Genomic DNA, 13613 nt, shown 5'->3' on the forward strand with positions numbered 1-13613 from the left:
CCACAGACTGTTAGGAACAAGGGACCTTAGCACATTTCACTGCTCCTCTCACAATATTGCATCCCCTACCCCCCACCTCCTCCCCAAGTGCCCCACCCACTGCAAGAGTTATCCATTTCATTTCATCTTTAATGCAAGTAGGTCCTAAAACTTGAGCTATTTATCCACCCCCTCCCTCCAAAACCTCTCTGGGTTGATCAGTTTTTTTTTTTTCACAGGCCTTGGCTGATAAAATTGGCATAGGCTGCTCCCTGGTTCGTGGGGAGTATGGCAGAGCTTGGAACAGAGTTAAGTTGATGAATGAATCTAGTAAGGGGGTGATTGGGGTTCCCCCTCCCCCTGAAAACTACATCGTTGACCTAATGTTCTCTCCGGGGACTCTGATGAAGCTAAGGAGCAAAGACGCAGATCTGTACCGATTTCTCTAGACTGTCAAGTGGACACAAAAGAGGCGCAAGCAAGAAATGTATGTGTGTGCTTTCTATGCAGTTCACTGGTTGATTTTTATTTCTTGAAATAAAAGTATTGCAATGCTCTCTCAGTGTCAAAATGAGGAGGCTTGAGTGAAACTTGGCCGTGCTTCTGATTTTACTCTTTTGGCAAGAGTTCAGTCTGATTAGATCATTTTCTGCTTACTGTTCCCCGTGGAAAACTGATTATTGTCAAAATTAATCCTCCCCACTGTTTCCTACGGAGCATCTCTGCCCTGGGGGACTTATGTATGAAAGGACCCAGTTGCTGTTCCCAGGACAAGTCTGTGGTCTCATGACCATCATTCATCCGCAGAACATTCTAGAAACATTCAGCTAATTAAAGCTGCTTTTAAAAAGTGTCTTAAGTCACCTGATCTTGCTTCCATAAAGTGAGGCTATAAATCATTTTGAATATTTCTAGATCTATTTTAGCATCACAAATTCTTTCTACAGTATTTTTGTTCAGATTTCTTTAAACTGATCCTTAAGAACACCACTTAAAATGTTTCATTGGGTTAAAAATCATTTCTAAAAGCTTTATCCATAAACTTTCTTTGTCTTTTCTGTGTTAACTTGGAAATATGCCCTTAATTAAAAACCACTGTGATTTATATGGTGTAGTGGTGTTCACAGAATTTTTTTTTTCTTTTTAGTTCAGCTGAGAAGATAGCGCAGTGATGATGCAAAAGACTTTCTGAAGTTCTGGGACCTCAGATTCAGTCTCTAGCACCACCATAAGCCAGACCTGAGCAGTGCTCTGGTTCGAACTAATTATGATGCTAATAATAAATTTAAAAATAAATAGTTTAAATTCATGTAACTTAAAATTTCTTGTTGGGAAAACTGTGGAACCTAGAAGTAGAGCAAATCTTTGTTGAAGAATTGCATTTTAAGCAGGAAACACAGAATGGGGGCTGGAGCGAGAGTCCAAATGGCGGGAGAAGCTATTGGAGGTAATTCTCAGCCAAGCTATTAATATAAGCCAAAAGCTTACTTGTATAATCATTTTCCTGGAAGGCTTTTTGAAGTGGACTTGATTTTAGAAATTAAAACTGAGATCATTCTGTCTGAATCTATTTGTAATTTCAAAGAATCTGTAAGTCTTGATTTCAGGACAAAGTGGTTTTTATCAAATGGTGTAGTAATTATATGTATCATGCAATTTCATGAATTAGAGTATGGATTATAGGATACTAACCAGCCCAAGCATTTTCAAATTTGTTTTGAGCCAGGCAGCACTTAAAGTGGTTTTTCTAAAGATATGTCAGATGTAATAAGATAAAAATAAATGAAAAACAGCCTTAAGTGTAGAAGAGAAAGTTCAATGAGGTCAGGAAATAGCTTAGAATTCATATGAATCCATAAAAAAAAATCTTATGCATTTGTTCGAAGTGAGTGACAACTTGACTCTAATCCTCCTAGTAGCCAAGACGCAGGGACATGCTATCAGTTACATGATTTATAATAGGATCCACTAGCTGAAATATAAAGCTGTTCCTCAGGAAGAACAAAGACCAGGGACATTCCTCCTTGGCAGGACTGTTCACACGACTAATGTAATACAGAAATAACATCTGTGCTGAAGCTGCAGCCCAGCAGTAGAGGACATGCCTTCCCTGTATGAGGCCCTGGGTTCAGTCTCCAGTACCTCACACCCAAAAAGGCATTGATTGCTTTGGAGAACAAACCTAGTTAAGTTCTGGAAAGAGTTTCCATAGGTCAGTGACCAAACAGCAGGATGGAATGGAGCAAAAAAATCTATGCAGAGATTTTTCATCTGGTGCACACCAGACACATTCTTTATTATCATATTTTTAAAAAATCAGTTATATATGTTGTCTCTCTAACTAGGCTGTAGCTAATTATTATATAGGAATTGAATTAAATTATATTCTCAAATAGGTCCCTGAAGTCTGTTCTATATTATCAGTTAAGAATAGAGTCAGAGGGAGTCGGGCTGTAGCGCAGCGGGCTAAGCGCAGGTGGCGCAAAGCACAAGGACCGGCATAAGGATCCCAGTTCGAACCCCGGCTCCCCACCTGCAGGGGAGTCGCTTCAGAGGCAGTGAAGCAGGTCTGCAGGTGTCTTTCTCTCCTCCTCTCTGTCTTCCCCTCCCTCTCTCCATTTCTCTCTGTCCTATCCAACAATGACAACAACAATAATAACTACAACAATAAAACAACAAGGGCAACAAAAGGGAATAAATAAAATAAATATTTAAAAAAAAAAAAGAATAGAGTCAGAGGGGGTTGGGCGCAGTGGGTTAAGTGCACGTGGCACAAAGCACAGGGACTGGTGATCCCGGTTCGAGCCTCTGGCTCCCTACCTGCAGGGGAGTCGCTTCACAGTTGGTGAAGCAGGTATGCAGGTGTCTATCTTTCTCTCCCCCTCTCTGTCTTCCCCTCCTCTCTCCATGTCTCTCTGTCCTATCCAACAATGAATGACATCAACAGCAACAATAATGACCACAACAAGGCTACAACAACAAGGGCAACAAAAGGGGGAAAAATGGCCTCCAGGAGCAGCGGATTCATTATGCAGACACTGAGCCCCAGCAATAACCCTGGAGGAAAAAAAAAAAAAAGAATAGTCAGAGAGGACAGGTAGTGGCACACCTGGTTGAGCGCACATGTTACAATGCGCAAGGACCTCGGTTCGAGCTCCCTATCCCCATCTGCAAGGGGAAAGCTTTGCAAGTGATGAAGCAGTGCTGTAGGTGTTTCTGTGTCTCTCTTCCTCTCTGTCACCCCCTTCCCTCTTGATTGCTGGCTGACTCTATTCAATAAATAAATAAATAAAAATAATCAATAATAATAGAAGAATAGAGTCAGAAAGCTGAGTAGTAATTCAATTTATTGTAAAAAAAAAAAGAAAGAAAGAGAAAGAAAGAAAGGAAACATATTCAAAATAGCAGGAAAGAATTGTACAATGCTTAGCAGTAGGTTTCAAAAATGAAAGTGGAAACAGTACCATTTTAGAGAGCTCTGAATAAATGAAGTTACACATCATTTTCCTTGATAGAAAACTCATCAAAATCTTCAGCGCTGCCCATATCAATATACACATTTAGTATAATTTCAATTAGAATCCCCAAATACTTCCTTTCTGGAACTTAACAAATGATATCATTATCATTTGTATGGATGAATGACAGTATATAAATACCAATATTATTTTGAAATAGGAATTGTCTCTGTGATATATCAAATATATATTAAAAAGCAATAAGTAAATTAGTGGGTTAAAGGCATAACAATATTTAAAGTCTAGACACAGGTCCACTTAAATAGATAAGGGTTAGTTGTTTTTTTGTTTTTTGTTTTTGCCTCCAGGGTTATTGCTGGAATTCGGTGCCTGCACCACAAATCCACTGCTCCTGGTGGCTATATTTTTCCCTTTTGTTGCCTTTGTTGTTTTATTGTTGTGGTGGTTGTTATCATTATAGTTGTTATTGATGTCGTTGCTGGATAGGACAGAGGGAAATGGAGAGAGGAGGGGAAGACAGAGAGGGAGAGAGAAAGATAGACACCTGCAGACCTGCTTCACCACTTATGAAGTGACCCCCCTGCAGATGGGGAGCCGGGGCCCTGGCTGGAACAGGGATCCTTACACCTGTCGGTCCTTGCTTGGCGCCATGTGTGCTTAACCCGCTGCGCTATTGCCCGACACCCAAGGGTTAGTTTTATTAATTCATTTGTTGTTGTTGTAGTGATTATTTTGCTACCAGAGTTTTCACTGAGACTTGGAGACTGCACAACTCCACCATTCCTATTGGTATTGTTCCATTTACTTTTGTGTAAGAGAGAGAAAATGACAAGAGAACTATTTAGTTCTGATATGTAAGATGCCAGGAATTGAATCTGGAACCTGACTCATCCAGTTCTGTACTCTGCCACTGAGCTAGAATCCCAGCCCAGTTGGAGTTTAGTGCTGATAGAAATAGTTTCTCTAGGGAGTCGGGCGGTAGCACAGCAGGCTAAGCACACGTGGTGCAAAGCACAAGGACCGGCGTAAAGCGGTGAAGCAGGTCTGCAGGTGTCTGTCTTTCTCTCCCCCTTTCTGTCTTCCCCTCTCTCCATTTCTCTCTGTCCTATCCAACAACGACAACATCAATAACAACAACAATAACTACGACAACAATAAAAACAACAACAAGGGCAAAAAAAGGGAAAATAAATAAATTTAAAAAAAAAAGAAATAGCTTCTCCGGGGGTTGGACGGCAGTGCAGTGGGTTAAGTGCACATGGCTCAAAGCTCAAGGACGGGCATAAGAATCCCAATTCGAGGCTCTGGCTCCCCTATTGCAGGGGAGTCGCTTCACAGGTGGTGAAGCAGAGCTGCAGGTATCTGTCTTTCTCTTCCTCTCTCTGTCTCCCCTCCTCTCTCCATTTCTCTCTGTCCTATCCAACAACAACAACAACATCAATGGCAACAATAACAATAAAGACAACAAGGCAACGAAATGGGAAAAATGGCCTCCAGGAGCAGTGTGTTCGTAAGCCCCATCAATGACCCCTGGAGGCAAAAAAAGAGAAATAGCTTCTCTGTCCAGAAGGGAAATCAGTCTGTCCAGTCAATGAGAATATTATAATCTTGGCAGGGAGGACTTTTTAGTTTTCTGTTATTTTGTTAAAATAACAAAGGCACAATCAGGGAAGACTTTTTCTTTTCTTTTTTTTTTTTGCCACCAGAATTATCACTGGGGCTCAGTGCCTACACAGCTCCACCATTCCCAGTGGCTATTTTTTTTTTATAATTAGCAAGATCTAGGCTTTTAAAGCCAGGGTAGAAATACTTTAATAATAGAAGTCAACGTGACTTCAAAGTACAGTCTTCAAAGTGTTGGGTATGAATATATTTATTTTTAATAATGAAAAACTCACAGAGAACCATAGGCCTGTTTCATCTGCCAATAAATAAATGACAAATCAATTTTAAAATAACAGCATTGTTAGAGGAGGTCAAAATTTTTATTGCAGTGAATTTACATATAAATTCAAAAAGCCTTTATTGTTGAGAGGTAATATAATAACAGTGGTTTAAAAAAATAATTTAAAAGCCAGGCTCCAGAGTCCGAGGTGAGATTAAATTCTACATCTACTTATGTAAATTCTTACATCTACCTGTGTGACCCTGGGAAAACTACTCCACCTCTCTGTCCCTTCCTGGTGTGGAAAGTGCAGATGAATAATAAATTGCTGTGTGCCAGAGACTATTCTGTGCTTTAGTTTGACTCTGCCACTAACATAATGATATACAGGGATTAATGCAATCATTTAGTGAGTGAGAAAACTTAAGGCCCAAAGAAATGTCTTACCCCTAAATCACTCAGCTAGTAAGTGGCTGCTTTGTTTCTGTTTGTTGGTTAAGATGGAGACCGAGAAGGCAGAGAGACACACAGAGAGAGAGAGAGACTGAGAGACTACAGCACTGAAGCTGTCTTCGACACAGTGGGGCCAGGCTCAAAGCTGGATTAAACACATAGCAAAGTAATGCACTATCCAAGTGAGCTCTTTCACCAGCCTGTAAGTGGCTGTTTTAATAAATGTCATTCTAATTTCCCTCCATAGCTTAAGCCCTCAATATAAGACTGTGTGTGTAAATGCCTGGGGACAGGAAGAGGTGTGTGTGTGTGTGTGTGTGTGTGTGTGTGTGTAGCTTTCTAGTCTAAGTTCATATAATGTCCTGGTCCTACCTCTGCTTGAGCATATTTCCAGGAAGTTCTTTTCCATGTGCATTGCATTATAACACTGTGGAAGTTTTAGATGTGCACCATTACAAATTGACATCTGTATATACTGCCTGAGGTCACCACTAAAAATCCAATCACGTCTTTCACCACACAGCTGAGCCCTTCACCTGATTTACCCACTCCTCTTCCCCGTTCCTTTTGACAATTTGGCCTTGCAGTCTGAAAGTTTGTTTTTGTTAAGTTTATTCATTTGTTTCTTTATGTACGCATAGGACTAGAATCATTCAGTGTTTGTTTTCCTCTGCCTGACTTACTTCACTAAGAACAATAGCCTCTCAGTTCGTCCATGTTGTTGCAGATGGCAGGATTTTCATCTTTCTTATAACTGAGTGGTCTTTCGTTGTGTGTGTCTACATACCACACCCTCCTTATTCACTCATCAGTCTATGGACACTTAGGTTGTTTCTGAGAATTCCTTACTCATTTATTTTTAGGTCTAAGGTGAAAATATGTTTTTCTTAAAAGACTAGATGGAAAGTATTTTATATTTTTAAGGCCAAACAGTCTTTACTGCAACCACTCAGCTCTGCTGTGATAGAAGTAAAAAGCCACGGATAATATCTAACTGAAAAAACTTTATTTACTAAAACAGATGTTAGTCAGGTTTGCTTCCTGGACTGGAGGATCAACCATTACTGTCAAGGATGAGCACTTGAGGTTACAGACTTGCAGAGGGCCTTGCTTTTCTTAATTGTGTCCCCAGGCACCATAGCTGACCGTTCAGGGAGATTCTAACACTGGCATTTTATCTTTCTTAGTGTCTCTAGTTTCTAAAATGGATCTACTTGACATTAACCCATTGGATGCCAAAGTAAATGATGATGTTTTTGCTTATTTATTTTTCAACAAAGATATCGGTAAATGTGGCCTAACTGAAAGAAAAGAAATTTTTCTGTCTTCTGAGTGTGAAGGGCTTGAGGCTTCACCCTGGTCGTAGCTAACTGCCAGTTGCCTGGTTGCTTTCAGAAGACCTGAGACTCCTAGATGGGAAACAAAGGGTCATGTTACTCAGTGCCCAGCTAGCAGCATGAGGCAGCAGCATGGGCCAATTCTCCTTGTTCCCAAGTTTCATGGGAGCAACAGGGCTGGACCCAGATGGATGACTGCCAGTGAGGTGGGTTGGGTTACATGAGAGAAATGCTAAGCTTTACAAATGCAGTCTTTCACTATAGACAGTAAGTATACCTGCCCTTCTCACCAGAGGGAGACACTGTGTCTTTTAAAGTTAACAGCCTTGAAAAGATAGTCTAGAATAAAAAGCACTCAGGAAGCCTCTATTTACAAAATTTACAGAAATGAGTGAGACTCATAATAAGTTGCTTTCCCAAAGAGTCACCAGTTCTTAGAATATACAAGTCTTTATGGAATTTCCTACCTACCACATAGAGGTAATTGATACATGGTTATGTGAATTCACCCCAGTCAAGGTCCCTGTAATTATACACAGACTTCAAATATACACATGTATGAAATTTTATTTAAATGTATTTATACTCATGCAGCTAAATTTCTTTCTTGTCAGTTCCAAAGGACTTGTTCTCAATATCATTCTACTAATTGTGTGTCTATGAGTTCAAGTCCAAATTCAAATCAAGCCTCACCTTCATCCTTAAACTTCCCAAATGCCCTTTGCCCTTCTAATGACCTGATAGATGATAGATAGCTGGATAGGTAGATAGTTAAAATATATATAGATGGAGACATTAACCTTTAGCTCTCACTTTGACATTTTCCCATATGCTTGCTGCCCAGTACTCCAGTAGGCAAGCATAGGCCTTGGATTCAGAGAATTCAGGTTGTGTTTGATTCTTCCTTCTCCCACTTAACTGTGGGCAGTGGAGTGAATGTCTTGATTTCCTCGTCTTTAAACGGGGCTGCAGTAGTTAGAACAACCTCAGGTTCGCTCTGATAAATATAAGTGCATAGAATGTAGTTAGAACAACCTCAGGTTCGCTCTGATGAATATAAGTGCATAGAATGTACTCAGAATAGTACTAAATATAGTAAACATCTGGCAACTGTTGGCTGTTATATTTTGATCTCTCCCAGTGAGACAGAGCACTATTTCAGGTCTGGCTAACACCTTCTGACTGAGTTACTAGCATAGGAAGAGCTTAGTAATTGCTGACTATCTTCAAACTGACCTTGAAGATTACACATGGATTTTCATTAGTTGTCATTGGAATTTTCTTTCCTTCTTTCCTACCTTCTTTTAATTGTCACAAGGGTTATCACTGGGGGCTCTGTGTCTTCACACAAATCCACTATCCCCCATGACTATCCCCCCTTTTTTCTTTATTTGTTAGGACAGAGAATAAAGAGGGAGAGAGAGACAGAGAGAGACAGAGAGAGAGAGGGAGACCTGCAGAACTGGCTTTATTGCTTATCAAGTTTTCCTGCAAGTGGGGGTTGGGGGCTTGAACCCAGATTCTTGTGCACAGTAATGTGTGTACTAACCAGGTGCACCACTGCCTGGCCAATTAATTCTTTTTATTTACTGGATAGAGACAGCCAGAAATCAAGAGGGAAGGGGGTGATAGAGAGGGAGAGAGACAAAGAGACACCTGCAGCACTGCTTTACCACTCGCAAAGATTTCCCCCTGCAGGTGGGGACTGGGGGCTCGAACCTGGGTCCTTGCACATTGTAATATGTGCACCTAACCGTGTGCACCACCACCCGGCCCCCCTAGAGCCTTTTGATAAGTTATGTACTGCCTTTTAGTGCATAGGATTTGAGAATCCCACAGCTACTTTCAACTTGTGCAACAGAAAATGCTCCTCCTTTTTGGAACTTTAGTGTCAATAACAGTTCCCATTATGCACATGTTTTGACCCTCAGTCCCAACACCATTTCTGTCCCCAGGGTGTCCATCACCTGTGTGTGACTGCTTGGGTAAACATGGACAGAGCATTGGCTTCATGGTCTGATGATTTCATCTTGCAGCCTGACCCAGTTTGCCTGTGGTCGTGAATTCCTCATCTTGCATTTTCTCTTTGGAAGAACCATTAGCTCGTGTCATTGAGACTCAATTAGTCTTTTTTCATATTTTTATTTCTTTATTATTGGATAGAGACAGAAATTAAGAGGGGAGGGGTAGATAGAGAGGGAGAGAGACAGAGAGATACCTGCAGCCCTGCTTCACCATTCATGAAGCTTTCTCCCTGCAGGTGGGGACCAGGGGATTGAACCTGTGTTCTCGTGCACTGTAATATGAGTGCTTAAGCAGGTGAGCAACCACCTGACCCTTGAGACTCAATTAGTATTAAGGCCACTTCGGTTCTTGTTAACTTGCCATTGATGCATAAGGTTCCATAATGTCTCTGATCTTTTCACCAAACAGACCTCAAAGGGGAGACTCACCAGCAACTGCCTGATGGACCTTTCAGTGTTGAGCGGCTATGTCTGACCTCAGTGTAGGGAGATGAGCATTGTAGGTTTCTTTTCCCACCCCTCGGCGGTATCAGCCACCAGTTCGACTCTGATTATCTTGAGAAAGTCCCAGTTTGCTTTACACAAGAACAGCTGGCCAACAAATGGAATCAAGCACTTTTAAGAAGTCATTAATCATACTGATGAGAACAGCTGAAACAAACAGTGTTCTCTCTAAGTACTTACATATCTGACATACAAATCAAGTGATAGTCCAATTAGTTTATTTATAGGGTTCCTTTCTTTGAAATCTGAGTGAGTGTCTGTCTTTCCTGTTGATTCCACAGACTTGACTTTGGGGAGAAAAAAAACTTAAAAAGACCCTCAAACGAATGTTTTCATATCTGTATATCAAGCCCCTTATCTGCTAGCCCATAGTTGCTATACTCCATACATAATTTTCTAGTGTGTGATTTCATTTATTTAGCATCTCAGGAAAAAAAAATTCACCTCATTTTATTAACATGAATAGGAGAGAGACCATCAGGCAGAGATAAGCTTAGATCTTACAGAAAGTTTGGCTCATATTCCTGTATACAATGATTTAATTCTCCTTTGGGAATCAAGATGAGAGGGAAAAATGAACTGTTGATTGAGTGAGAAGAGGTCCTTTATGCTGTCACAATTTTCCCTGGCTAGCTAAGACAATGGTTAAAAAAAATTAAATGGAACTGAGAAATGTGCTTTAGAAATGGGTATCAGAGCCCCACCAGAAGGAATAATATGGAACCAACCCTGGTGTCAGGAAATCCCTCTCTGTGCTGGGAGTCAGAATTGTTGGAAATACAAACATTGTTGAATGAATTTTAAATAAACAAAAACCATTAACAGAAGAGGTGACTGGAGAGACAGCTCAGTTGGTAGCATATCAGGCTTTCATGCCTGAGGTTCCTGGTTCAATCCCTAGGCCACAAGTACTGGAGTAGGGCTCTGGCTTCTCTCTGTGTGTGTCTCATGCAAACTCTCATGTATAGTAAAATGAAATCTTCTTTAAGAGTGTACAGGTAAGTTCCCTCTTCTCTGGCATACTCTGTAGGAAATGAGAGCCCTGAGACTCAAGGTTGGTATGTCTGAGGCTGTCACACATGCAGAGGATATGCACATGAGTCTGAAATCCCACAGAAAGGAAATGAAAGAATAAGGTCTGGGTGAATCTCTTAATACTGACCATCTGACTTCGTATAAACTTAGCTTTTGCTTCACCATCATGGTTTTGGCAGAACCCTGACATCTGTCCTGGTTGGGGAGGAGGGTGGGACCTTAGCATAAGTCGCTCAGGAGAGATGCCAAGTCTTGCCCTCAGTCCACCACTGGCTGAGCTTCAGAACCTTGAGTCAGAGGCCCAAGAAAGGACACAGTGCCTTCCATGTGAATATTCATCATGTGGCATTGACGTCTAAGTCAAAGACACCATCCAAAAAGAACTCAAGAGCCCATTGAGTGTGACTAGAACTAGAAACCCCTCCAAAGACGGTCAAGTGAATCTTGGCCAAGTGCCTGAAAGTGTTCCCTCAGTTCATTTCCATGTGCCGGGTCTCCAGGCCTAAGGCCAAGCTGAGATTTGTGATGTATTGTTCTTCAGTGGTAGTTAAAAAAAAAAAATTAGAAACGTATTTTGAGAATGTTATCTATTTCTTATTCTGGTTTGGGTAGAGTTTTATTTTTTTCTTAATTTTTCTTATAATTTTTACTTATAAAATGGAAACACTGACACAACCATAGGATAAGAGGGGTATAATTCCACAAATTCCCACCACCAGAACTCCCTATCCCAATCCCTCCCTTGAAAGTTTTCCTATTCTTTATCCCTCTGGGAGTATGGACCAAGGATCATTATGGGGTGCAGAAGGTGGGAGGTCTGGCTTCTATAATTGCTTCCCCAGTGAACATGGGCGTTGGCAGGTTGAACCATACTCCCAGCCTATCTCTCTCTTTCCCTAGTGGGGCAGGGCTCTGGGGAGGCGGGGCTCCAGGACACATTGGTGGGGTCATCTGCCCAGGGAAGTCCATTTGGCATCATGGTAGCATCTGGAACCTGGCGACTGAAAAAGAGTTAAGATACAAAGCAGAATAAATTGTTGACTAGTTAGTTTTATTTTTAACCAGAACACAGCTCAGCTCTGGTTTATGCTGGTGCCAGGGATTGAATGTGGGATTTCCCAGCCTGAGGCATGAAAGCCTGTTTCTTAAATGACTGTGCTGTCTCTCCAGCTGCTGGTTTGGGTGGTGTCTGCTGATCACAGGGTGCAGAACTTGCTGCTCCGAAAGCTGTGCCCTGCATGTTGCAGATTCCTTTCTGGCTGCAAGATTTGGAGAAACAGAAGGTGCAGGCAGGTCTCCCCCAAAGCAGAAGATGAGACCCCAGAATACCTGTAAGAAGGGAGCAGCCGTAGTCCGAGGACTGAGGGGCCCTGAGAGGAAGCCCACCAATCTGACCTAAGTTTCGCCACCTTTCTGTCCTCAGCTCATGCTCTTTGGTCCTCTCACATCTACCCCCCAACTTTGCACACTCAGCAAACCTACTAGAACAGCCCCCCGGTTTTACTTTTCTCAGGGTTTCCCAGGTAAATGCAAAGCTTTTATGAACCACACTTGCATGCTTTTTTCCTTGTTGATTTGTTGTTATCAGTCCAATTTATAGGATGACAGACAGAAAAACCAAACTTCACTCCTGCATCGCAGGAGCTGGCTGTCCCTCCCCTTGTCTTTCTACATTCCAGCCAATTGACCCAATAAAGTCCTCAGGTCTTGAAAATATTTACAGGACAGACTCTAGAGGGACCCCAAGGACCAGTTAACATGTTATTTTTATTCTTTAAAGCCACAGAATCCCCCCCCACCTCCTACCTCCCCATCCTAATTACAGATGTAAATTGTTAGCTCATTATCATTAGCATAATGCTTGGGAAGGTATTTTATTATAATTACTTTTTAAAACTTCTGGGCATGGATGTAAGCAAAAGTAGAAATGACCATTCACCTGCTCAGGGAAGGAGACATCTTGGGTGGTGTGGGACATGGGGCCCAAGCCCAGCTCAGCACCTCCTTAAGTGAGGGCCTGAGGCTAGGGACTCATGGGTCCTTGGCATTTTTTTTTTTTTTTTTTTTGCTCAGAAAGTGGCAACAACAGCAGCTCCTTCTCCTCCCAGGGTTGTTGTGGTGTTTATTGTGTGAATAAGCAGAAAGCAGCTAAAGCAGTGTGCACCTGGCATAGAAGCCCCCAGTAAATGGCAGCCCCCCCCCAGTGCTTTCATGCCCATCTCTGGACCCCAGATCTCAAACAGAATCTGAAGAAAGAGGGGTCTGGGGCATAGGAATGGTTCCTGACCCCTTTCCATTTAACCAAGGTCAGGGGTGGATGCAGAGAGATCTATCTGCCCATCAAATTACTTCCCTGGCCAAGCCTGAAAGCTTGGGAAGGTGAGCTGAGGTGAAGACAGGTATGAGTGACCCCCAGCCTCTAAACTTTTGCATCTATAAACAAGTAGAAACAAACCTAAATGGTTTCTGACAGTCCTGAGGATGATAAAAAAAAAAGTGTCTTTTTTCTTAAAATAAAAACCTTTCATTACTGGGAATCAGGAGCTCAGACAGGGTTCCCCTTCTGCCCCTCTCAGAAGAGGAAAAGGAGGGGCAGGTGTCTGGTTCAGGACACTGACTGAGTTCTCCAGGAATTCTGCCCCACAAGGCAGGAGCAGAGAGCCTCAGGCCTGACCCGAAGACACCCAGAGTGGCCGCACCAGGGTGTACCTCACAAGCTCTGCAGGGCCAAAACTGATTTGCCAACCCACCTCCTACCCTTTCATCCCAGTGCCCACCACCACTGCGACATACTCCAGTCCAGTCAGAGCCCATCCCCTGGGCCATCAGTTCCAAAATTATCTTTCAGGGGGCTGGGTGGTGGCATACCTGGTAAATAAGTACACATGTTTCCAAAATCATCTTCCTAGTACAAACT

General features: G+C 42.1%; 1 protein-coding gene across 8 annotated transcripts in view; it reads left to right on the forward strand.

Moving 5' to 3' along the window:
• ARMC3 (armadillo repeat containing 3) overlaps positions 1-536 on the forward strand; it is a 220415-nt gene extending 219879 nt beyond the window's left edge. For all 8 annotated transcript variants that reach the window (XM_060192278.1, XM_060192279.1, XM_060192283.1 and 5 more), the window contains one exon: positions 219-536. In XM_060192278.1, coding sequence (XP_060048261.1) covers positions 219-428 — 210 coding nt within the window. In that variant the 3' untranslated portion in view covers positions 429-536. The remainder of the gene's footprint in view (positions 1-218) is intronic.
• The last annotated feature ends 13077 nt before the right edge of the window (positions 537-13613 follow it).

This window comes from Erinaceus europaeus, chromosome 6, assembly GCF_950295315.1.
Source record: "Erinaceus europaeus chromosome 6, mEriEur2.1, whole genome shotgun sequence".
Lineage (NCBI taxonomy): Eukaryota > Metazoa > Chordata > Mammalia > Eulipotyphla > Erinaceidae > Erinaceus > Erinaceus europaeus.